This window comes from Polyodon spathula, chromosome 33 (assembly GCF_017654505.1).
Source record: "Polyodon spathula isolate WHYD16114869_AA chromosome 33, ASM1765450v1, whole genome shotgun sequence".
NCBI classification, from domain to species: Eukaryota; Metazoa; Chordata; class Actinopteri; order Acipenseriformes; family Polyodontidae; genus Polyodon; species Polyodon spathula.
The window spans coordinates 897,917-925,322 of record NC_054566.1 but is presented as its reverse complement, the minus strand read 5'-3'; the positions used below and the strand labels follow the sequence as shown (position 1 = coordinate 925,322).

General features: G+C 38.4%; 3 protein-coding genes across 3 annotated transcripts in view; 2 read left to right on the top strand and 1 right to left on the bottom strand.

Moving 5' to 3' along the window:
* On the bottom strand, window positions 1-1,164 carry LOC121303528 (natterin-3-like; the record flags this gene model as incomplete). Its single annotated transcript, XM_041234282.1, has 1 exon — window positions 1-1,164. A coding segment is annotated over one exon (1,098 nt), but the record flags the coding sequence as incomplete, so codon positions are not given.
* A 4,550-nt stretch (window positions 1,165-5,714) lies between these two features.
* LOC121303527 (natterin-3-like) lies at window positions 5,715-9,611 on the top strand. Its single transcript, XM_041234281.1, has 2 exons — window positions 5,715-5,733; window positions 8,230-9,611. Exons 1-2 carry the CDS (start codon window positions 5,715-5,717, stop codon window positions 9,318-9,320), a joined length of 1,110 nt encoding a protein of 369 aa, XP_041090215.1. The 3' UTR covers window positions 9,321-9,611.
* A 5,251-nt stretch (window positions 9,612-14,862) lies between these two features.
* sardh (sarcosine dehydrogenase) overlaps window positions 14,863-27,406 on the top strand; it is a 65,768-nt gene continuing 53,224 nt past the window's right edge. The window contains exons 1-8 of the mRNA XM_041234256.1: window positions 14,863-15,177; window positions 15,331-15,410; window positions 21,848-22,185; window positions 22,708-22,886; window positions 23,476-23,655; window positions 24,212-24,335; window positions 26,241-26,341; window positions 26,947-27,051. Coding sequence (XP_041090190.1) covers window positions 21,861-22,185; window positions 22,708-22,886; window positions 23,476-23,655; window positions 24,212-24,335; window positions 26,241-26,341; window positions 26,947-27,051 — 1,014 coding nt within the window. The 5' untranslated portion in view covers window positions 14,863-15,177; window positions 15,331-15,410; window positions 21,848-21,860. The remainder of the gene's footprint in view (window positions 15,178-15,330; window positions 15,411-21,847; window positions 22,186-22,707; window positions 22,887-23,475; window positions 23,656-24,211; window positions 24,336-26,240; window positions 26,342-26,946; window positions 27,052-27,406) is intronic.

Here is a 27,406-nt window from a genome sequence, read left to right as displayed (position 1 = left end):
GTGTTTCCTGACATTAACTTTGCCATTCTAAACATCTATTCTTTCACACATCAGAGTCTAGTCTGATTAAGTGTTTGTACATGGTTTAGCATCAGCGATGGGCTGACAGCGATCCACCACTGCTTTCAGCTCCCCTATCTGCACACCATCATACTTGCCTACAACTGTGGTCCAGTGAGTATCCCCATTAATGTACGTGCGGCTCAGCCGTGCTGTGAAGGGAATATCTGCGGTCATCTTTTTAGCTTCCATTTTCACTGTGCAAGAGTGATTGGGTGGTATGTCTATTTCCAGGGAGATTGAGTGACCTATGGATTCTACTATAGAAGTGCCTTCAGAAAAGTGAAGAGTTTTCTCCTTTGTGAACCCCACAGATGCGCTGCCAATAAGGGGTATTGCTGCAGTGATACTGGATGCTGAGCTATTCATAGTTGAGCGACCTATATCCCAGCTAGTCCTAACTTCAGTGTTTTTCTCTAAGTTGACTGTCTTTTTCACAGTTTGACATTCGTTGTTGGTGACAGAGGACAATCTTAATGTTTCAGGAGGGTGGTGAAACAACTCTATCTGGTCTATTCCATACTGAACATGGGATATATGCTGGCTGTAGGATTCTCTATTGATGGAAAGAACTTGGTATTTCTTGTACCAGTACTCGTAACCCTCCCATGGCAGGAAGAAAGCTTCATAATGAGTGACTACCTTTCCTAAACCATACTTATTCTTTCCTACATAGATACCAACCCCTGAACAGGTTTTGATGGCGTTTGTTGGAACAGAACCATACGATCCATCAATCCACTCTACAAATTCAAAGTGGTCCTGATTGACCAGTACTTCAAAATTAGGGGCGTTATATTCTTTATCAGCATATGGATACCGACAGTATGGGCCTTTGCTTGGGTTGTAAAAACCAGCTTCACAGTTGAATTTACAGACATAGTCTACCCGTTCAGCATACCCGTTCCAGATTGACATTGCTCCATTAGGGAGTGTCCCATTCCAACTAAACCATTTCAGATTAATGTTATCACCGAAAATAGAATGCGACTTCTCCCAATTCTGCTCCGGAAGCTTGGCTTCATGTTCTACCGCAGAGTCGAGGACAAGCGGTGGAATGATTTCTGCGAGATTGGGGTTGAGACTCCGCTCTAAGAAAAGAAACAAATAATTGTGTTTTTTAAATCATGCTTTTTGGTGATTAATGATTATAGCAACCCCTCTTTGAAAAAACAGTTTTAACCATTCCAGCACTTGTCCAGGTCTTTTTTCAGACCCTGTTTTAAATTGTTTAATTGAACTGATTTTAATCTCTATCTCCATCCAGGTTGTAAAGCAGATCAATATGTAATTCTACCTAATTAGCTTGGAGTGGAATAGGCTTCTAATTCTGGGTTGTAGACCACTCGGTTTGTGCTGATTTAAATGTGTCAATTTCTCTTTGATGTTCATTTTGCATGGGTTATAGTTATATTGCATGTTTTCTTTCTTTTAATTTAGAGTGCACAATTAGTTTACCCTCAATTTTGTCCGCAGTTTAGAATGGAGAACTGAAGATCAATAGATTCCCTCGCAACCAAACCAACTACCTATTTACACCCGGGAACTCGACAGCTACTGGCCTGTGGAGGAAAGGCCAGCCCTGCAGATGTCCACCTGAGCTCAATACGTGTCTGGCCAGTAAGGGTAGCATAATGAGAAGAAACAGTTCCAGCTGCCTTTGCCTCTCAGAGCCAATGTGACACCCTCTGGAATCCCCAGCGACAACAGACAACTTCAACCTGTGCTCCCTTGACTGTATGACTCTCTCTGCACACAGCTGTTTTCTACTCTCAGGTATGTATTTTGTACAATTGTTGTTATGGCACCTTTATATTTTTACCAGCTTTTTAGAAAGTACCAAATAACAAAAACTACAATAGCAATTACAATTTTCACTTCATAACATGCCCTAAACCATCAGTTATCTTTATCACAGTTGCTTTATTGTTGAATAGTGTCATTCTTTGGTGTTTTTTGCTATTTGTCCCATTCTGAAGGAAATACCAAGGTCTTCAGTCCAGATTGAGTGAAAGCACATCAGAAACACGCATTTCATTGCTGTTTATACTGCCATATATTAAAATGATCAATCATAAAATATACAGTAAAAAGAAACTTACGGCTACATTCAATGAAAAATATACTGCACCTGCATTCTACATTCAATGGCAACACAGTACTGTATATGTGTTTCAGAATGCTAGCTTAATTGTAGTACTACTGTATATCTTATGATACATTTCATTTGCCAGTATACATGATGAATTGGTGCTATTTGATAGTTTCGCGACTTGTCAGTTTACCTGTGTGAGATAATAAAAATGTGAGAGCTCTGGATGAAAGAGTGTATTGTAAGAGGACTTTACATCACTCAAAGTGAATTACCATTAATTGGTATGCAGTTGTATAGATGAGGGCAAGCTATGAAAAGGCAGCTTTTCTTGTGAATTGAACATACTTTTAACAGGCTTCGTTTTAATACCTGACAGCAAAAACAAGTTAAAGGGAATTAGCCAGAGTATCTATCTGCACACCCCTAGTATATATCTGAAGAGAGCATTAGACACACAAACACATTGGCTGCGGTTGCTACAGTGCTAGCAATGTTAAATAAAGAATCACAGTTTACCTGCTGAATCGGTTTTTGCTGTCTTCTCAACGATTTCCTTTAGATTTTTGGGTGGAATGGAGGATGGATGGACACATTTTAAGCTTAGTTGCAAGAGGATCAGGACAACCACCAGTGTTGACTTCATCTAGAAATAATTGAATTAAGCCGGGTATCATCAATCATTTTCAATTGATGTTCCCACTTACTGTCATTATGGTGATAGTGTGACTGGGGACATTTTTAAGGTCGTTATTTGTACAGATTACATGGTAATAGTTTCTAATTAAACTGGAAACTGTTAATGCTTGAAATAGAACATGAAAAACAGGATTGGTTAGAAAACTACCAGTATAGATTAAAAGCGACAATCTGAAGAACAGAAGTGAATTGCTTGTTTTTTCAATTGGTTTTTCCTCAAATGCTTTATTTGAATTGGAGTTACTCTTATAAAAGTTTCCCAGAATAAAAGCTTAGCAAAGTGTGCTAAAACTTATTGAAAGCATGGTGCATTGTGAAGACCAGAGAGCTATGGTAAAGCATAATTAAACCATAGCAAAGTGTGATAAAGTTGGGTAAATACATACTAGGCAAAGCATGGGGAAGTTGTTAAATTACTGTGCAAATTTACTGTGATAAACTTTACAAGGGAGCACTCATAACACCTTCATAATCACTAAGTGTCAATTTTGAATAAGTATCCCTTGAAATAGTTATCCCTGCAAATACTAGATTATTTAAACAAAGCAGAACTATATCAGACGTCTGTCATTGTCATTTTTGCTGTCTTCCTGAGAACATGTGAAATCTGCCAGCCTTGAAAATTTATATTATATTTCTTTAAATTTAAATTACAGAATACCAAAATTGATTAGATGGTTTTTTTTTCTAAAGTGGAAAACATGTTAGGAACATACATCCCTTAAATAAATCACAAGAAAATAGTACAAATACCTATGTTATTTTAACATTTAAATAAGAAATGTTTTGATCAGATGTATAACAGATAGTAATACACGGTACTCTACCTTCCACTGCTCCACTCCGAGTGCAAAGACTGCCTATCTCTAAAGGTTTATATAGCGACTGTTTATTGCCACTCATAAATAATATGTTTACCTGTTCCCTTTACACAGCGCCCTCACAGGTCGGGGGGTCTCATACCTGTGAGAGCCACCTATACTGAACTCACACAAATGAGGGTGGAAACTGTCAAGTCAGACTCTGAATTTTTTGGAACTTCAAGCTGACTTTTGATATGCAAACAACACATTCGACATATTCCGAGCCTGAATTCTAGTATGGGTAAATGAAAAACGTATTATGTTTTCAATGTTTGGGGATTAGGGGGTTATAATATTTATATGTGGCCCACCAATGATCGCAGAGTTACTTATGAGGCCCTCCACAATATATTAGCGGGGAGCACTGCCCTAGAATATAATACATGGAATAGACTTTCACTTCAATTGGACAATCGATTCTCAAGCTATGCAACACTGATGTGACTTAAAGAGTGTAAAATTGACTAGTTTGAAAATAAACTGTAGTAAACACTTCTGACATAATCAAATCCAATATCTTATCACTTAGTCCAAGATTACAAATAACTTGTAGTAAACACTTTTGACAATAATCAAAGCCAAGATCTTATCACTTAGTCCAAGGTTACAAATTTGTAAAACCAAAGACTACCTTTCATAAGTTGATAAATATTGTACCAACAGGAGTTTTTTTTTTTTACAGCCGGTACATGTGCAAAATGATTGCTCACTATGAACTGCTGTGTCAGTATAATATCAATTCTGATTAATGTAAAGCTGAAAAGATTGCTTTTCTTGATAGTTTGATGTAAATTTGGATACCAGAGCACTTTGATTTAAATGGGAAAAGTGGCTTGCAAAATTTAAATGGTATGTCTCATTCAATTTGTTCTTCTCTGATTGACGGCTCTATGTTTTCTATCTTGACACATCCATCGTATTTCTATTGTACTGCCACAGCATTTTGCATGCAGTGTGAGAGCCCAGGTGCACAGCATGTCGGACCCTGCAACCCAGCTGTCAAAACATGCTGTGGCTGGGTATCTCCGCCCCTGTGTGTATTTTGTGCCATATGTATATACGGGGAGTATATGTGTACGTGTGGGGGAATATAGAGGTGGCAGGGAGGGAGTTAAAAGTGTTAGTTTGGTTAGTGTTGGCTTTAATGTCAGTGGATATGTTTTGTGTTGCTGTGTACGTGTCCTGTTTGTTTATGGTTCGTCAGTGTTTTGTATAGCCTTTTATTTTGTTAATTGTGTTTTGCTCAGAGTTTCTGTCAGTGTTATTTTTGTTTGTGTATAATTAAACATGCGTTTTACTTAAGCTTTAACTGTGTCTGAGTCTCCCTTCATGGACTAAACACCATTGCCAGTGACGTCATCCTGTCACACATGCGGATTGCTATAGCAAGTAAATGCAATCACACATTTTTTTTTTTTTTTTTTTTTTTTTTTTTGCAATTGCACACACATATGCTGTGCATTTAGAATTAATCTTACAAAACCCCAATCAGATTTCTCCTTCAAAATCCAAATGTTTGTGTTGAATACCATATAGAAAAGACAAAAACAGAGATAAAAGAAGTTCCAGCAGTCTAGGATCTAGATATGTCCAAGAGCATCTGAACTTGTTGTGTATACTTGACAGGATTAACGTCTGCTCATTCATCTCTCAAAACTTAGCACCAACTCAACCGCTGATAGAGTTAAATAGAAAACAATGCCTGCTATTTCATTATCTGTGACATGGCAATGTAAGATAATCAAACATAACTGGATCAATCCTTCAACCTTCACTGAGAAATTTATCCAGTCCTTATCATGCTCTTTGCCACGATATCAACCCTGGACTATGGATCAGTTAACCTAAATTGCATGCTGAAATAAAAAACTAATACCAGAATATTGTCAGGATAATCAGTTTGAGCTCCATAGGAACATAACACAAGAAAGGCTTGGAAACAATAACAGTCCATTCAGTCTCTTTTTAAATCAAGGTCGGTCCCTTCCATGTCTGGAAATATGACCAAGTGGAACTCCGGTATCCCTTTCCGTATGTTTATTATGTACTGGATGAAGCTGGTGATTATGAATCATAATTTCTATTATATACATGTGCAAAAGTGATGTGGTGCTTAACCAGGAGACAAAACAGTGATAATCCAATGGAAAGGCTTTTAATATTGTAATCCAGGTCTGGTGACCTCAAACAGTGTGTATTGCACTGTTCAAAATAAAGGGTTTGCAGTCCCAAATAATAAACACAGTCCTTCAGGTCCTTCCTGGTCATTTCCTTAATCATAAACAAGGAACAGATGACGTCGCCGCTCCATCCCCTATTTGTACCGTCACGTATGACCCCTTGGTAAACGATTGCAGCAGCTCCTCGAATCTGCAGCTGCCACATCGTTTCCCCTCTGGGTCGATGAGGTAGTGCACCGGAGTTCCACTCCCTTTCTAGATGACCTACTTCCTTTCAACCCTGGGAATGAATTGTCAGGCCATCCAGTCCAGGGTACTCTGTTCCCTGTACTTGGCGCCGTTACAATCACAATCTATGGTGATCCAAAAGCACCAGTACATATCAAAGGACTTTATTCTACCAGGCCAGGAAGTGACAACCCTGCTGACTCTACGTCATGACAACCTGCACCCGGCAGCCTGTTGATAAAAAAACAATTACAGCCGAATCAATACTATGCACGATACACCAATCGCAATAACAACAAAGGACATGTCAATAACCAAACAGCCGCTTCCCCTATTGACCTTCATGCGTTCCAGCAGTAGCTTGCTTTGACCCAGAAGACAATGCCGAGCTGAAATGGCCAAGAAATCAAAGCAGAAATATACTTCCTGGAAGGCAAGCCAAAGAAACTGAGAACTTCCTTTAACCTAGAGTAGTACCAGATATTTTAAAATGAAAATACAATTTTAATTTAAAACCTATGCAGCTAATGGATGTTCAAAATCGCAAAGATATATGATTTATTTTTATTTTTTTTTGATTAATAACATTTCACCAAGTTTCAATATCTTAAAATTATATCAGCTATTAAGACACAGAAGTGTTGATTGGGGCAGTGGTCCTATTGTTTCTTATTTCTTTGCATTCAATAAAATCAACACCTGTTCCAATAGGAAATTTATGTTACAATGCCATAAGCTTTATGAGTGGCAATAAATATGGCTTATATAAAACCTTTGAAGAGTTTCAATCTTAGCACTTGGAGTGGAGCAGTGCAAGGTAGAGTACTGTCTATTACTGTGTGCTAGCTCTGCTTATTTGAAAAACATACAAATAATATAGCTAAGCGTGCAAGGTTTTTCTGTCTAATATATTCTTTGAAAAAAAATGCAATTCTTTTGAGAAAATGTAATTCTTTTGAATAAAATGTAATTACAATATACAGAAACACTATATGTTTATAGCTTGTCTAATTAAACTATTTGCTTCTATGAACATTGCAGATTTAAACTGGGTAATTTATTAGTGGAATATTCAAACTGACAGAATTAGCTATTGTAATTTTACAATTCAGTCATGCAATGCAATTTGTGTAGTTTTGTATTTTTACACAACAGAGAAAAGAGAATTATTGTTTAATGTAGTATCAGTCTTTTTTACAAATTGAACTAATAAGCAAAATAAGTGTTTCCCATTTTTTAAAAAAAACATCCGTTCAATGAATTATAGTTGTCTGCTTTATGTGATTCATATGAGTTGTAAAATTTGAATCTTGGGACAAAATGCACATGATTTCAACATTAAGACCTTTTTTGTCACTTTCATTCTAGATGAAGCCAATACTGTTGGCTGTCCTTGCTCTTATGCAACTGAGTGTAAAATGTGTCCATCCATCATCCGCTCCACCCAATAGCTTGAAGGAAATTGCTGAGAAGCCAGCAAAAACTAAACCAGGTAAATGCTGTTTCTAAAAAGAAGAGGAGGGTCATTGCAAATATCAGTAGTACCATACTGAGTCTGAATCCAAATTTCTATTTGTACTCATAGTGAATATGGCTGAAAATTCATTTTGATTATATTGCATTAAAACTGAGAGTCCTTACTGGGATGTGTCTTGACAGCTTATTTGCATAATGTATTTGGTTAATCGCTTCCTAATTTACCAAGACTAAAGCTTGGTAAATCTCATACAATAGCTAGTCAAAAATGCAAGTTTAATCAAGTGGCAGTCAATCGATCTGATAGTGGCTGATCTACATACCACCTCCTTGAGTGCAATTAAAAAGCGTCCTTTGTTATGCAAACCATCATCTCTATCTGTGCATAATTTATTTTTTAATCGCTATTTTCAACATATCCCTTATTATTGTTGACGTATTATTGTTGATTGTATTGTTGAAATGATTTTGTGTACGCCTTGGGATCCTTATACACATGTTTTTTATTGTCATTTTCTTTGTATTGTGCAGTACTTTTTGCATGAAAGGCACTATATAAATAAAATTTGATTAGATTTGAATTTGAAAATGTATCGACATTTTCCATTCTTCTGTCTGTTTCTTCTCTTAGGACCGATTCTCAACCCCAGTCTTGAGGGAATCGTTCCACCGCTTGTCTTCAACTCTGTAGTAGAACATGGGGCTCTGGCCGAGCTTCTGGAGCAGAATTGGGAGAATTCTCATTCAATTTTTGGTGATAACATTAATCTGAAATGGGTTAGTTGGAACGGGACACTCCCTAATGGAGCAATGTCAATCTGGAATGGGTATGCTGAACGGGTAGACTATGTCTGTAAATTCAACTGTGAAGCTGGTTTTTACAACCCAAGCAAAGGCCCATACTGTCGGTATCCATATGCTAATAAAGAATATAATGCCCCTAATTTTGAACTACTTGTCAATCAGGACCACTTTGAATTTGTAGAGTGGATTGATGGATCGTATGGTTCTGTTCCAACAAATGCCATCAAAACCTGTTCAGGGGTTGGTATCTATGTAGGAAAGAATAAGTATGGTTTAGGAAAGGTAGTCACTCAGTATGAAGCTTTCTTCCTGCCATGGGAGGGTGATGAGTACTGGTACAAGAAATACCAAGTTCTTTCCATCAATAGAGAATCCTACAGCCAGCATATATCCCATGTTCAGTATGGAATAGACCAGATAGAGTTGTTTCACCACCCTCCTGAAACATTAAGATTGTCCTCTGTCACCAACAACGAATGTCAAACTGTGAAAAAGACAGTTAAGATAGAAAAAACCACTGAAATGGAGACTAGCTGGGATATAGGCCGCTCAACTATGCTTGGTATAACTTCCGGTATCAGTACAAAAATTCCCTTGATCGGTTCTACGTCTGTAGACTTCACGGCTGAGAAAACGTTTCAATTTTCTAAAGGCACTGCACTTGTAGAGTCCATTAGTCATTCAATCTCCCTTGAAATAAATATACCACCCAATCACTCATGTACAATGAGGATGGAAGGTAAAAAGATTACTTCCGATATTCCCTTCATAGCACGACTGAGCCGCACGTACTCAAATGGAGAAACTCACTGGACCACCGTTATAGGAAAGTACAATGGTGTACAGATAGGGGAGCTGAAAGCAGTGGTAGATCGGTGCCAACCCATAGTTGATGCTGAACCATGTCCAAATGTTTAAATCAGAAAGACAACTTTCACAACTTTTAATTTTAAACTGTTAATTGCACAACCTTGTACATGTCATTTCATTTTACTGATATTTGCAAATGTATCAGTGGAGTGAACATATTGATTGTATAAATAAACTTCATGGAGCACTTACAGTTGTTCATTGTCATTGGGTCTGACCATCATTAAGAATGAGAAAGAGGCAATTCATCCCATCTAAGCTTGTCCACTTCTTAGTAGCTGATTAATGTCTGATCTTTGTCAAGGATCCAAGTGATTCTGCCTTAACAACATGACTAGGTAGTCCATCCTATGCCCTCACCACTCTTTATGTGAAGAAGTGTCTCTTTCTCTCTGATCTATTTCTACTTGATTTCCAACTGTGCTGCACAAATTATTGGTTAATGTTAACTATGCCAACTCCTTTTAAGATCACTGAGAAACTGTGCTGACATACCACCATCATTTAAATACGATTTTAAAATCAGTTAAAAAACATATTGCCCTGTACATGCAAATATTAAAATAGACACACAAGCAGAAGCAGTATTACTGTTAGCACAACAACTGATTGTGTATTTTATTATATGTTCAAACGATCAAATAGAACTCACAATCAGATTCTTGTCAGGAGAGCTAAACCCATCTACCAGTAGATGGGGCTGCTCACATACTCTCACCTTTTACTCATTCGTGTGACTGTTCAAGAGTTAATATGAAGAGAGCAATGATAATGCTAGTGCTAATATGAATTAAAACCTGGTAGGTACATGTGTTACTGAACTATATTTTTAACTAAACAGTCAAATAATTAAAACAACTAACAGCTGCAATAACAAAGAATGAAAGAATGAAGTAATGTTAAAAACTTTACAATGCATTAGGAAGACCTCATCTAGAATACTGTGCTCAGTTTTGGTCATCTCGCTACAAAAAGGATATTGCTGCTCTAGAAAGAGTGCAAAGAAGAGCAACCTGAATTATTCCAGGTTTAAAAGGTAGTCATATACAGACAGGCTGAAAGAATTGAATCTATTTATTCTTGAAAAGAGACGACTATGCGGTGATCTGATTCAAGCATTCAAAATTCTAAAAGGTATTGACAATGTCGACCCAGGGAACTTTTTTGACCCGAAAAAAGAAACAAGGACCAGGGGTCACAAATGGACATTCAGAACAGAAAATAGGAGGCACTTTTTCACAGAGAATTGTGAGGGTTGTGATGGAAGTTTACAACTCAAACTCCTGTAAGAGAGAGACTCAGTAGAACAAACAAGATTGAGTAAGTAAGTTTAATGGTTTGTAAACCCAAGAACACTCTCAACAAACGGAGGTGTTATGAAACCGAGCAAACTTCTGACTACGCAGAGCCAGTAAGCATAATATATACCTTGTAACCTACAGTTATTGCGAGCCAATTACAGAAGCTCAACTTAATATTTGTGGATAGCAACAACTTGTAAGATTAAGATGAGACCAATCATATACAACAATAACAACTTATTTAAATTGCAAGCACCCTAAAATAATAAGTAAGTCGGTGACATTTCTGTGAAGTGCCACAGAAGCAGCTTGTGGTTGCTAAATAAAGATATCTTCCTCTGTCTAGCTAGTAGTCAGTATCTTTCCATCCCTTATATGGGCCACCTGCCCTGTAGCAAGAATGAGGAAGTATGTTCATAACTTCCGATAATAATACATTATTATTATATTATACCTAAATCTTATAACCCGTAATAGCATTTAAACCTGAGCATGGAAACCCTGAACAATCACAGTAGCAACATTGTAATTTTCCCACCACAGGGTCTGGAACCAACTCCCCAGTAATGTTGTTGAATCTTGATGAGATTCTTGGCTCAATAAGCTACTAACAACGAAACAAGCAAGAAGGGCCGAATGGCTTCCTCTCATTTGTAAACCTTCTTATGTTCTTATGTACTTAACAAAACACAAGGGTGTTTTAACCTTCCCAACAGCTTGATCTTAAAATCACTGTAATTTTGGAGGGACACAAACTGGAAATTTAGAAACACTGAATTTATATTTCAGTACTTGGTTAGGAAGAAGAGTCATGAAAATATGTTATAAATAGTATTTAAGTGATTAAGAAAGATTATGAAAGATTATGTCTTAACAAGAGCAGTCCAAAGGTGTGGCAGCAGGTCTGCATCAGGTTCTCTATTAAATCAATGGAACGCAGCACCTGGAAGAGTCCACATGCAGGTGAAGAGCCATCAAAATACCAATGCCAGATACCAAGATGACCTAACTGTTCAAATTCAATTCACTTAAGAACAAAGCTGTGAACACACAAAAAACAGATAATAATAAAAGAGAACATTAAGGTTCACAAGTGGCACATCCAGTAACGCCGTTTTGATTAGAGCATAGGATGTGACCTATAGCCTGGAAATCACAGATTCAAATCCAGGCTGACCATGACCAGCTTCCCAAAAACCAGGATAACTAATTGGCAATGACTAAAAAATAAAAAACACAATGTTAACCCCATCCCTGCCAACAACCACCAAAAACACTACTTACAGCTTCAAGACTCTTCCCTCTCCATTAGTGAATCACAAGCTTAGTTACTTAAATAAATCGAGACATTTAATAACTGAGTAATTTAAAGAATTTTGATATACTAAATAATATTTACTATTCATGCAACTTTTTAACAATAGTCTATTACAGTGTTATCAATACCAAACACTATTTAGTTCTTCAAAACAAAGTTTATTTAAATAACTCAAAGATTTTGGATTTGCCTTATAGAAGCATTCAACTATTGGTAGTGGGAACTCTCTGGATATCCGTGTGAATGTGGTTCAGAGTCCCGGCCTGCCCCCTTGAATGCTGCTGATTCTTCTGGGGGAGGAGGCGGGGATTGGTCTTCTGATTGGACGAGAGCAGGAGGCAGGATGCATCTAAGATGAGAAGATTGTGAGAAGGGAAAGTTAATGAGATCCAGAGTGAGAAACAGCTGAGCACAGAGAGCAATATACCCATCTATTATAAAGAGCAGCTCAACTTTCACACTGGGGTTAAGGGGTCAGTCTTAATCTAAATACAGCCTGCATTGGGACTGTGCCTGGTATACTGAATCCTCCTGCTAAAGGAGTAAGAACCAAGGCTTTGGCAGGCAGGGAGACAGGCAGGCAGACAGACAGGCAGGCAGGCAGGCAGGCAGGGAGGCAGGCAGACAGGCAGGCAGGCAGGCAGCACAGGCAGACAGGCAGGCAGACAGGCAGGCAGGCAGGCAGGCAGGCAGGGAATCAGGTAGGCAGGCAGGCAGGCAGGCAACCAGGGAGACAGGCAGGCAGGCAGGGAAACAGGCAGGCACATAGGCAGTCAGGGAGGCAGGCAGGCAGGCAGGCAGGCAGGAAGACAGGCAGGCAGGCAGTCTCTATGTTTTCTAAAAGCCCCTGGCAGGTAGAACTTTGCTATTATAGCAACCATCCCTTATATAGATGGAAGATCCTTTTTCTTTTCTGGATTGTGCCCTGCAGCGTGCAAAGTGGATTTAGAATAGGAGTCAAGGCTTGCATGGAACAAATATCTGAACAAAAATACGTATATATATATATATATATATATATATATATATATATATATATATATATATATATAGTCTAATATAAATATCTATATTCAGCCCAAACAGAATGGGGTAATAGAAGTAAGCTAATGTTAATGCTAATAAGAGCTATACAAATGGTTTTAAAGTCTTAGTTTACACAACTTTAAATGTGATCTAATTCAAATCTTAGTGAGAAAAAAGTTTTTTTTTTTTTTCCCCTTAAGCACGTTAATGTCCATTGTGCCCTTTTCTGTATACTCTCATGTCAACATACTGTATGATTGTAAAATTAAATCGACCAAACACAAATACAGATGCAGCTTCTGCCCTTCAGGGGAGTGTGGCAATGCAACATGTTCACTACGTTTTGGATCCAGCGCCAGTGAACAGCTGGGTTTAGAGTGACCTTAATTTCACTGGTTTAAACCGTGAGCAACCTTTCATTACCCTCTCATAGCCCTTCCTCCAATACATCATTTTTCAAATCCCTATGCTCCTCATATATCTGTCTTTACCTACAATATATGTAGCTAAAGTCACTGTTTGTTAACTGCTATTTGACTAACCTGTCTTCCACTGCTTCAGTCCAAAAGGTCATGTAATGCTGTAACCTCTATTGAAAGGTCATGTATGTATATATTATGCTTTACTTTTTCATGCATTTTATTTGTTCCTGGCTAAACTACTCTCAACTACTGCTGTTTAGTTTTACATTTCCATATATATATATATATATATATATATATATATATATATATATATATATATATATATATACATATATATATATATATATATATATATATCTATATATATATATATATATATATATATATATATATATATATATACATATACAAGTATACATATGTCGAGTATGGGAAAGAATTGGAGATTACGCCAAACGGTATAGGTACTAAAATTTAATAAATAAAATCTACAAAATGAACATTTTTGTTTTATTCTATAAACTACTGACAACATTTCTCCCAAATTCTAAATAAAAATATTGTTATTTAGAGCATTTATTTGCAGAAAATGACAACTGGTCAAAATAACTAAAAAGATGCAGTGTTGTCAGACCTCAAATAATGCAAAGAAAATAAGTTCATATTCATTTTTAAACAACACAGTACTAATGTTTTAACTTAGGAAGAGTTCAGAAATCAATATTTGGTGGAATAACCCTGATTTTCAATCACAGCGTCTTGGCATGCTCTCCACCAGTCTTTCACATTAATGTTGGGTGACTTTATGCCACTCCTGGCACAAAAATTCAAGCAGCTCGGCTTTGTTTAATGGCTTGTGACCATCCATCTTCCTCTTGATCACATTCCAGAGGTTTTCAATGGGGTTCAGGTCTGGAGATTGGGCTGGCCATGACAGGGTCTTGATCTGGTGGTCCTCCATCCACACCTTGATTGACCTGGCTGTGTGGCATGGAGCATTGTCCTGCTGGAAAAACCAATCCTCAGAGTTGGGGAACATTGTCAGAGCAGAAGGAAGCAAGTTTTCTTCCAGTAATCCATTAACAACAAAAGCGTAATGTGAATTTATAAACTGCAACCAATATAAATAAAATACAATGCTTTCATGAATCTTACCTGTCGTACACTTTCATTCACCACATAGGTCTCAAATGTGCAGTTTTGAAAGATACACATGCTATACAAATACGTCTTGCCAAACAAACGCTTTCAATGTAGTGTTTATTTTTGTTTTTCAGAAAACCACTCAGTTGTAACCTGTGTAGAAATACCAACTTTTTTTTTCTACAAACATTTCAAGGAAAAGTCTTTATGGCATTAGTGTTCTTTCCACACAAAGCTATAATAGCAACTTCCACAGTTGCTCTAGGTTTCCTAGGTAGCTTTACTTTATTACAAAGCATATTTCTGTTTACATTACCCAATAATTTCCACTGTAGTTTTATGCTCTTCTTAAACTATGCAGAGAAGATGGGGGCCAACATATTTGAAAGGTCACATCTATTATCTAGGGTTCTAGAAGCACACACACACACACACACACACTCATACATATACCCAGTCCTGTAACATAATCAGTTTGTTTATGCTTTCTATAAGCATGTAGAAAACTACCGAGGTTTGCAGAGCAGTGTAGAGATACACAGCTGTCAAGTCGTTGCATACCTCATTAATTCTTTCTGGCGAGGCAGCTGCTCAGTTCGCTTCTGGGGCTGCATACATATTTGTGCGGTCTTGAGTTTTAACAAATGAAATAATTTGGACGCGAAAAAATAATATAAACATAAAATAAAAAGGTAAGGTCTGAAATTTTGAAAACGAATAGGTATTAAGTGTCCACAGTGCACGCAGGAAGAGCTATGTTTACTTCTACTTCAGAACGTGCTTGCTCTTTTAAACATAAAGTTCCCAAAAGCCATCCCCAATGCTTTGGAGTGTTTGTTTTGTAGGAAGTCGGAACTGGTTCAGTGTTAACATGTGATGTTATTGCCTTTCCCTGGATTCCAGCAGCTCGTTTTGTGATCGAATGGTAAGTACATTTGCCAGAATTAATCTGGTGTTTACGAAAAAAAAAAAAAAAAAAAAAAGAATTTTAGAAACTGTAAAAAAAAAAAAAAAAAAAGAAATGCAGTGTTTATGCACAGTCTAGCCAGTGTTTAATGACACGTATGCATTTGCATTTATATGTTTGTTTCAGTGCACATTGGTGCAACTGACTGCTCATGCAAACGGTAACTTATAGTAGCCATTTATGTTAGCACATGTCTGGGTGCAACAGAAACAACGTGCACTTGTCTAGTGAACAATGTTGTGGTGTTTTTTATAACTATAATGATACATAGTTGCTATTTCAGTACAGTGCTACTTCAGAGTAGAGGTGAGGGTGTGAATGTATAGTGCATTAGAGGAGTAAAAGAAATACCACCGCAGTTTAAAGTAAGTAGTACCTTGTTTACCTGCATTTACTGTTCAGAAATGCACTGCTCACCTGACACGGCAAAGCATTTTGCGAAGGGTTTTACAGCGTTGAATGCATCATTAAAACGCTATCATGTTGCAGATAAGGGAAAGTACTGAATTTGCCATTAACTTTAAGGGTCCAGTGAGACCACAAATGCCCCTGATTTCCATGTGGCTTCTGGTAACTAATTCGTTTGGCTTTGAGAAATCCACAATAACCCCCCCCCCCCCCCCCATCCCCCATCAAGTCACATTCTGATTCTACTGTTAGTTTATATGTATTCTGAAATCTGGAGAGTTCCATAGAAAATGTCTGGATCTAGGTTGTTCTGTAAAATGAAGGTGACCACTGTCATTTTAGTGTCCACATTGGGATGAGGGGTCAGCCAGGGTGTCCAACGGTGCATTAATTCAAACCAGCTAAATTTGTAGACTGTATGACCAACAAAGATTATTTATTTACTGGCCTACAAATTGATAATAATAATCTCGATAATATGACATTTAGATCGTCTTTCTGTACCATTAGCTATACGACAACTATACGACAACGATACGGTCCCTACTTTGAACTTTTGAAACCAGAGCCAGGGACCCCCCCCCCCCCATCCCCCATCAAGTCACATTCTGATTCTACTGTTAGTTTATATGTATTCTGAAATCTGGAGAGTTCCATAGAAAATGTCTGGATCTAGGTTGTTCTGTAAAATGAAGGTGACCACTGTCATTTTAGTGTCCACATTGGGATGAGGGGTCAGCCACGGTGTCCTCGGCTCACCACACACTAGCTACCCCTGTAGACTGGCTGGGCGCCTGTGGGTCTGCCTGTAAGTTGCCCAGAGCTGCGTGGTCCTCCGACACTGTAGCTCTGAGGTGATTGCATGGCGGGTCTGCAGAGTGAAAAGGAGCGGACGGCTGATGGCACACGTTTTGGAGGACGCGTGTGTCTGTCTTCGTCCCTCCCGAGACAGCGTGGGGGTGAAATAAACAATAGTTGGGCTAACCAAATTAGGATGAAACTAAGAATTACAAAAAAAAAAAAAAAAAATGTTGGGTACCAACTGCTTAAGATGATGTCAGTTTAAACAGACACCAGTAGCTTTTGTAGTTTTAGAATTGTGTTATTTCAATTCAGAAGGAAATGGTTTGTGACATATTGAATTTTGGAAATCTGTTGCATGTTTAGATGTTTTTGGATCCTACATTTTATTGTTTCCGCTGCAGCCAATATTTCTTAAACTGTTCCAAGGAAGGTTTCTCGGCTTTGTCCACGTGTCATTTAGTCATGGAAGAGAGCTGCTTCGACTCGCTATCAGTTTCAGAGTGCATAGCTGCAGCCAGAAAACAAGTTTCACAACCTGTTACTCTGTAACCTTCAGTGAATGCTGTGGATCAAGCGAGTGATACAAAGTGCACAGAAACATTTCCAGTGTTCTTTTACTTTTTGTTGATTCATGTTTGGCTCATGCAGATCTTTGTTATAAAGAGTGCACAAACTTATAATGTACTATAAAGGGGACGGATGTAAGGCCTTGCTGTTTTTTGCTTAAAGTAATTGTTTTGTTGTGGCTATATAAAGGAATTGATATTGACCTTTTGCCATTTTTTCCAGGTATTAAAAAACATACAGCATGACTCAGTATGATGTAAATGCCTGTACTGTATATGTTTGCTGACTTGTAAAGTGGAGTGCTGTCAGTTAATATCAAGCTGTAGTAGCTAGTCCTCACTATTTCTTTTCCATCAAAGATATTGACCGGCTCTCCTGGGCTAATTCTGGTATAACGATGGTACCATTTAGGAAAACAGGCTGTGCAATCTCCCTTCATAACTGTTATGTATCACAATTAAACTCTTTGTGTCTCAGAGATGCCCACATCCGATTTCCAAATCCGATCTTTATAACCAAAGAAAGAAAGATTATCACATTCCATCTTCATACTGTGATTGAAACAATTGCATGTCTTTGGGAGCAAAGGAGAATGCTCCCAAGCTTGTACAAACCGTTAGAGCGGCCAAATGAACAGAATCCTGAGAGCGTAAACTATAACCAATGCTAGACCTTAAATGTAAAACAATCCAATGAAAAAGCATCCAATTTGTAAGTGAGGGCCATATAACAATGATGTGGGGGCACAAATCTGCATCATGAATGATACAAAACATCTAGTTCATGTAGAGACAAACAAAAACAGGGAAAATAGTAGCAGTCACAAACATTAACCTGGTGGAGTGAAAAAGCCGCTTTGTTCCAAAAAATCCTAATTTAGGTCCTAATTTTAATACCATTTATCAATTATCCATGTAATTGTTTATAAAAAATACTTTCTCTAATAACTCACCATATAATGTAACGCTAGCCCAAGTCAGATTTCTAATCTTCCTCCTGTTAGAACAGAACAGCATTGTTTTTGTCTTGTCAGAGTAATAATCTGTCCTGAAATAGTCAAGTTACAATATTAAATGCAGTCTGCAGCTCCCTCAGTACTGCCTGTATGGGGTGTCCTGCCGTATACAAAATAGGATCGTCAGCATATAGATGTATATTAGTATTACCCAAATATCCCAAATCAGATCCCAGGTCATTTACATAGAGGGTAAAGAAGATTGGTCCGGGGACTGAACTCTGAGGTGCCCCCTTGCATAGAAGCTCATCAGTTCTCATTGCTTGTGTTCGATATTTTAGCTAATCCTTGAACCAATCCATAGCCCTCTCTGTAAATCCTAAACAACATAAATTTATACACAAAATTGTGTTATCCACAGAATTTAGATCCATCCAGTAATAATGCACCAACACATTTACCAGCATCCAAAGCAAATGGTATATCACTAATCACTTTAAGGACTGCAGTTTGTGTACTATATTTCAAATGAAATCCAGACTGATGATCTGATAGGATGTTATTCTGTTCTAAGAAACTCTTTAATTGTTTAATTACTAAACTCATATGCTTTGGCCATAACTGGGAATACAGATCTAGGTCTATAATTTGAGGGGTCAACTCCTTTAGACAACATAAGCAGATTTTCAAATTGATGGGATTGAATTTGGCTGAGCGACAGTCTATGCTGCTACCTATAAAATGTGGCTCCAATTTATCTGGGCAGCTGATTTCTTTATGATCAAGACACATGAATAGCTTCAGTACTTTTTGTGCTTTAATAGTACACAAATAAAATGTCTATTTTTCTTTTATATAGCGCCTTTCATAATGTAACACCATCACAAAGCACTTTACAGAGGTAGGCTGTGAACTGCGCATTATATGCAGAGTCACTTACACTAGGACATTGATTTAACATCTCATCCGCAGGATGGAGCACAAGGAGGTTAAGTAAATTGTTCAGGGTCACACCGTGAGCCAGTCAGTGGCAGAGGTGGGATTTGAACCGGTGACCGTCCGTGGCAGAGGTGGAATTTGAACCAGTGACCTTCTGGTTACAAGCGCTGGACTTTAACCATTGGACTACACTGCCTCCTTAAAACGTAGCTGTAATGTTGTGTTGTCTTTGAACAGCTAAATTAGAATCAATATCTGGTTGATCATTGATTTTACAGGACCTAGCAACATCTGTATAAAAGATTTGATAAGTGCCAAACTAGCTCTAATAAGATGCTTGTTAAAGACACCAGTGCTGTCTTTACTATCAGTGTAATACAATCATTAAATGTCACAATCTGGGCAAATCTGATGAGACACCAGCACATTGTATGCTGGTCACGGTTTCCGAATGTTTGTGGGTCGTTCACGTTATTAGTAATAAACCTCAAAAAATAATCAGATTTAGGTTTTTGTTTTTAATTACAAGTACAATTGTATTCCTTTGGGCATGAAATTGTTGGCAATCATGTTGTGTCTTTGTTTTACATGCTCCAGGTCTGCAGTTGCCCCCAGCCTCTAAAGCATGTGTTATTTCACTAGGAAACCAGGGGCAGTTGTATGTTTTTACACAACATTTTTTTGAGCGAGCCTTAGTCATTTATAACTGAGGTAAATTCAGCCAAGAAAAAGTTCCAGGCAATTTTGATATCTTGAGCCAATGAAGATAGAAAACACTGCTTGTTAAAGTTCTTTTATAGATCATTTTAGATTTCAGCTTAATAATACTAGAATCTCAAATACAGTACATTGTGTTATGGTCGCTAAACACATTACAGAATGTTCCTGCCAAGTTGTAACACCTGGAGCAAGACAAGTTATGTATTGTGTACTTTTCCAAAGTGTACAAATATTTACAACTGTCATAACCATTTCAGCTTTTTTGTTCTTTTTTTTTTGCTAACGAGAATACAGGAACATGGATAGTACAAGGAGTTGGATAGTTGCATATTTGGCCATCTATTACAGGACATACTGTACAAGTCACGAATGTTCAAGCTGATCAGTCTGTAGCATTATGTTGCATCCACATGATTGTTGACAAGCTGAGAATTAATTCCCAACACAAAACAGTTCTGTGGATCTTTGGGGTAATTTGCATTTTCATCTGTTTCACATTTACTGCATCAGTTGAGCGAGCTCCTGCTGTTGTATTTAGTTAGTTAAACTTTATACCAGAACTGAGTGGAAAGTTACACCAACTAGAATGTGTCTCCTACTCAAACCCCCTCCTGCATGTTGTTCAACTTGCTTTCACACGCTGACAGAGTTCAATGTGCAGCACATACAGCACTAAAGTACTTTGCTGTCCAGTTTAAAAAGCACTATTGAAATACTATAGCGCTGCACAGAAACAGGTGGAATAGCCCTTGATATGAAATTTTCAAATGGAGGACACATTCTATTACTGTCTATAGGTCATGAAAGTAGGACCCACAGAAGCAGTGGGTGTCCAAAGACGCAGAGTCTATATGTGCGGCATACTCTGAAAATATAGCAATTATTACCCTATGTTGGGAATTAAATCCCCTGTGAAAAACAACAACAAAAAAAAAAACATGCACTCCACTAGGCTGTATATTTGTGTTTTGTTGTCCTTGTTTTGGACTACTGACTGATCGCAGCTGTGAGGAGTTCACACATTGACATACGCACATGTTTTTCTAAATAGTTTGGGGACCGGAAGCGGACTCATAATACCCGGTTCCGTTGACAGATACCCGGTTCGGACTCGATTCCAAAATTCTCCAGAAATGCACATCATTAGTTATACTTCAGTTTTTGCAATACAGTATTTGGGGAGTCACTTAACCCTTTAAAGTACAAGGGACATATTTGTTCCACAAATAAAAATGATGCTAACTTTCTTATTTTTGCAAGGAGCTGCACGAAACAGGGTTTAAAATTTACTGACGGGTTGGAACATCCAAATTGTCAGTTTCCTCCTGATACTTTCAAATGTATTTTAAGAAGCAGCAGCTCAACTCCTTGTTTAAGGTTAAAGATGTTTGATTAAACATGTTATTGCTAATTGTTACCGTACAGTATACTGTTCTGTACGCTGCTGATACTCATCATGGTCCTTGTCTGTGTAGTCATATGCAGCTCTAGTTTTAAATTTACAGCTGCGGCAGGGGATCTATATTATGGACATATTTACAATAATAATACAAAAAACAGCCTTTCTTTTTGGGAACAGAAATATACAGTATTCCACCTACCTGAAAACCCTTTCCACCTCAGATGCAGAACATTACCTGTGGAGAATGCATATCCCTGGCGAGAGGGAGTGTGTGGAGGCCACACTTAAAATTGTACATTGCTTTATGTTATATACAATAGGTATAGGTCATGGTGAGCTACATTTTCATGATCCTGATGGTTCTAACTTTTTTGTGTTTTTGGCCACATCTTGCATGTTAAAGATAATTGTTTTGGGCAATATAATCAATATAATCTGTTAGATGTGTATGCAGGAAGTTCCAGGAGGTACAAACTTCCCAAGGGAAATTCATTTTCGTTGTGTAATGACAAATAAAGACCTCCAGATGACCTCCATATTCAGTCATGTGTGTGCAGTTCATATTCACTCTGCTCCTTTGCTGCTGTCTGTGTGTTGCAGGTAAAAGGGCACCATGGCCTTTCTAAGCACTGCTGTCCGCAGTACTGTCTGCTTTTGGCCGATCCAGAGCGCTGCCCGCTCCACCACCTCCCGCTGGTACTGCAGTGCAGCGGGACAGACCACAGAGAAGAGCGTCCCGTACGCCAAGACCTTGAAAGAGGAAACCGGCAAAACCAGCGGCCCTACCAAGCCTCTTCCCAAGTCAGCAGATGCAGTTGTGATTGGAGGAGGTAGCTTAGGCTGCCAGACAGTGTATCACCTGGCTAAAATGGGCATGACCAACGTGGTGCTCCTAGAGAGGGACCGCCTGACTGCTGGGACCACCTGGCACACAGCGGGTAGGGAATGACAATATATTGGTTGTTCAGTGTAAGGTAGAAGTTAAGCTCTGTGTTGAATTGTAAGTGGAGGCAATGTGACAAGATATTTAGAAAGTACAGCAGCCTGGAAAAGTGGTAGACCACCCCTGCTAAATTGTGGTGGTTGAGGGTGCTGCATTCGTTGCCCATTTTAACCAACTCAGACTGCTGACTTTCTTAGTTGTTTAATGTCTCTCTACAGTTTTGAATTGAAAAACCTCTGTACAAAAATACAGTTTCTGAGGAGACAGCTGCAATGACAGCTGCACACCTTTGGGGGTTTTTCAAAACGCCTTACTTCAGAAACTGTGGTTGAAATTATGCCTGTAAAAATTTATTTTTTGTTGGAATATTTAGTAAGCATAGCATGGTAAATAGGAAGCAACAATAGGGAGCACACATAATAGGAAAATAAACAGGTTGATAATTTCAATAACATGAAAATATAGACATAAAGTACCCCTTGAAGTCATTTTTTTTTGTTTGCGTTCTTTCCTGCAGGTCTGTTGTGGCAGCTGCGGCCTAGCGATGTAGAGGTGGAGCTGCTGGCCCACACTCGGCAGGTTGTGAGCAGTGACCTAGAGCAGGAAACGGGCCTCCACACAGGCTGGATCCAGAACGGGGGGCTCTTCATCGCCTCCAACAAGCAGCGACTGGATGAGTACAAGCGCCTCATGACAGTATGTCCGCTACAACACAGGCAGACCTTTTTAAAAATGATTTAGGAGACTTTACAGCTGATCACAGAACGGGCATGTGAAATTAGATTGCTTTGCATAAGGTAACAGATATTTTAAGGGCAAAGAGTAGACTGGTTAAAAAACAAATGTTAGAAAATGATTAAGTTGCCTTTTCATCGCCTTAGAATGGAAGTCATTTTCTCTACATCGTTTAAATGTATGTTTCTAAGTGTTTGTTGGCTTCCTCTAATCAAGTTGAGAGTGTATTTGTCATGCATTCTTTGATGGGTCTGTAGTACAAAAATTGCAAGAGAAAATGCACTGTTAGAGATAGCCATTGAACACTTAAAAAAGTCATTAAATGTAAAAAAACGGACAAAGCTGATATTAATATATTTTATTGGTTTATGTTGAACCTGTTGGGATTTAAATGTCATTACATTCTGAGTGCACAGAAAAAATTGTAAGTGTAGTTGTTTACTTATAGGTTACAACTGGAACCTGACTTATAATAAAGTTTAAACCCAGTTTAAATTGCACCATGATGTTAATGCTTCCTTGTGAACTGGTTGTCTGGTCATTATTTCAGCTCGGGAAGGTGTATGGGATTGAATCCTATGTGCTGTCTCCCGCTGAGACAAAGGATTTGTATCCACTGATGAATGTGGAAGACCTATACGGGACTCTGTATGTTCCCAAGGATGGCACCATGGACCCAGCTGGAACCTGCACCACCCTGGCCAGGGCTGCCACTGCAAGGGGGGCTACCGTACGCTTTAAGCTTTTTTATTTTCTATACAAATGCCCCCCAGAGATAAAACCATGCCACTTTCAGTAGGATACTGAATACTGAGATAAAGCTGTGCCACTTTCAATAGGGTACTGAATACTGAGATAAAGCTGTGCCACTTTCAATAGGGTACTGAATACTGAGATAAAGCTGTGCCACTTTCAAGAGAATACTGAATACTGAGATAAAGCTGTGCCACTTTCAAGAGAATACAGTTACTGAAATGATTCCTTATCTCCCATGCACTATGCAATTTGTAGATTAGTAGATGCTGAGATGTTGGTTCATGCTTTTGTTATTTGTTGGCTAGATGATTGTAATGCTTTGTTTGCTGGCCTTTCCCATTCTAAACTGCGTCGGCTCCAACTAGTTCAAAATACTGCAGCCAGAGTGCTTAATCGCACATGTTGTTCACAGTGTATTACTCTGGTTCAAACCACTACACTAGTCATACAGTTAGAACAGCAGAGACACTGACCGTGTTACAATAGAAACAACCTAATGCAAAGTGTGTTATTTTCTTTTTTTGTTCCAGGTAATTGAGAACTGTCCTGTAACGGGAGTCCAGGTCCAGGCAGACGATTTTGGGGTAAAAAGAGTGAAAGCTGTTGAAACTGAGTATGGCACGATCCACACGCCCTGTGTGGTAAACTGTGGAGGTAACACACGTCACGGTTTCCTTTACAGGCAATGGAATATTGGAAATCAGAGCTGGTTGGTGTGTTAATGCAATAGTGACCATTGTAGTTTGAAAAAAAAATGTGTTTTACTCACAAAAGCCTTGATTTTTCAACTAGAAGTCTTTTTCAGTTTCTTCAAAACAATAAAAGACATTGTATCAGTCTTCAGTCAAAACATTTGTCATTTTAATTGATTACTTTTTTAATTATTATTTTCATAAATCTATTGTGCCATACAATAGCATTTAATATTTAGGTCTTGCACCTCAAGCAAAGCTGTATTCCCATTAACACATATCTGAACATGAAGTATACTAGGTTAAAGAAAGCTGTCTTTTCAGGCCTTCTTTTTTTCGGGTAGCCTTGCACTTCCTCAGTGATTACACCTGGAGAATGGGCTTCTCACCATCCCATCAATGTCTTCTGTCATTAACCAACTAGACACTTTCCTTAATGTCCCCCTTAATGCTTGATATTAGACAATGACATGCTGTGAACCAGCAGTCACTGCTGGGGTAAAGTGACCAAGGAAGTGTGCGTGTAACAGACTACCGTAAAGTAAGGCATGAACTTTATAAAGAGCACATTGTCATAGCCAAAGGAAATGCACCTCCGGTAAGATATATAATATTATTAAATTAGCCGTAACCCCTTTAGTTAAGATAAGCAAACAGCTAACTTGTGGAATATGTTTTAAATAAACCCCGAACATTTATATTTACATAATTGCACATTGTTATGGCACACTGCAGTTTTACACATCATCCCATATCCAGCAGATTAATCAGTGGTGTTCATCAGTACACTTTCACTTCGGGTGCTTCGTGTCTGTGTGTCGTTTTCCAATGTTCTGGACCCACACAGAAGGGATGGGTCTCCTGTCCACCTTACTCCCCAGCCAATGAGACCTTTTTTTATGGTTTGCTGGCTGGCTCTCATATAGATGTTTAGTTGACTGTGATGTTTCTGTGCCAGATGGGGGCAGACTGGGTCAACTTTTCTGTTCTAGCCAATTATCCTTCCTTAAACCTTGGTTTCCTGTATTGTTTTGGACTTAGTGTTTCTATTGGTATCTCCATTTTGGAGATTTTCCGGTACTTCCTTTGTGAAAGGAAAATTACACTAGTATTGTTATAAATTATGTATAAGTCACACGCTTGATTTTAATCAGTCAAGCCATACATGCATCCTTTTTATTGGCTGTTTTTCTTTTTGTTAGAATCCAATTTTAAATGTTCCTGTTTGTCTTCATTTTTTTTTCTAAAACCCATTATCTCGATTTTAGACCAGTACATCCCTCCTGAGATTAAACATTGTTTGCATCATGTACTAATCACACATTTAAAATAGGTAGAACGTGTTGTCATACTAGTTTTCAAGGAAATCAGAAATGTTACATCTGAGATGTGCATTAAAATAACCTTTGTATTTTTATTAAAATGAGATTTACAAAAAAAAAACCCTTAAAGATTATTATATTAAAAATAACAAGAGAAACGTCTTAATGGTTTTGGTATTGCTTGATCCCCCAAGATTTTACAAAAATAAAAGGTTACCTGCTTATCTAGTATATAAACCACATTAATAATTATAATTCATTGTAACTGCATGCCCACGAACACGGTTTTGTTATTTCATAATGTTTCTGTAGCCTAAGAAATGTGGTGTGTGGACCAGGGTGGGGTCAATTCCTTTTCTTAAATTCCTTTTTAAAATCATTTCCCGTTCTCGTGTGTTTGACAAGTCGTATATGCGTTTGCTCAATAAAGCCTGTGTTGTAAAAGGAATTGGACTTGACTAAAAGGGAACGTGAGTTGGAATTGCGATTGGGAATGGGACGGCCCCCTGTCTTGGTGTGAGCGTGTGTGTGATTGTGCTCCACAGGCGTGTGGGCGCAGAGGCTGGGCAGGATGGCTGGAGTGAAGGTGCCTCTCATCGCCATGCACCATGCCTACGTGGTGACGGAGAGGATAGAGGGGATCCAGGTAACGTACTGCAGGCAGAACAATGGGGAGTGCTTTCGTAAATATGGCTGTCTATAAGAATGCTGAGGTGGGTGGCTTCTCCGACACTCTTTGTTGTCTATGCCCCACAGCAAAGTGAGCCGGAGATAGCTCTGGAATACTTGAAATACAACAAAATGTATAGCTTTCTATTGTCCAGATATAGCATGTAGGTGCCAGCAGAGGGCAGTCTTCTACTAGGTTGATTTTAAAGCACAGCAGACTCATAACAGTTACTCAGATCTGCGTGTTGCTGCTAAAACATTAGGCACACTACTGTTCAATAACAATAGTGAAAAGGTATCTTCCCTTGAGCTCTAGTTTTCTGTTTATAGTTTTAATTGGTATCTGTCAAGATACAAAAGTAGTGACTTGGGTTGGGTTTATCCATAGCACTAACAGCTGCATTGACAGGTTCACAGTTTGACTCTGATTGACTGTTTCAGATTTTTGGGACTATCCCAAAACTCAGTGCAATTTGCTGTACAGTATACAGTAACTTATCAGAACTGAGATGTAAAACTACATTGGGAACAGGGCTCCAGAAATTGTACATGTACAATGCTTTTGTCTTCTTTCTTTTGTAGAACATGCCTAATGTACGGGACCATGATGCCTCTGTGTACCTGCGTCTCCAAGGCGATGCTCTCTCTGTGGGAGGCTATGAGTCTAACCCGATCTTCTGGGATGAGGTAAGACTGGGCTGGGACCCGAAGTAAACTTTCTGATGAAAAATAGAAGAGGAAAACAGAACACCTGGACTATTATTAATCAGCATTTCAGTCTGTGTTCATTGTGCTCCATATGTTTATACTGCATGTCATTCTGGTAATTTTATAAGGATTGTATTTTTACATGAAAAATGCATATTCAAATAACCTTTTCAGCAGGTATGTACATCTATTGCTGTGTAAGGTGTTCAGTAGAAATCCTACAGCTGTTTTCTCAGACCTTAGGAAGCCCTGTGAATCTAGCTGTTGGCCTTCCACTTGGTGCTGATGATTGGGCAAGCTGCATGTCGTGGTTTCTGTGGGGCTGTAAACAGGA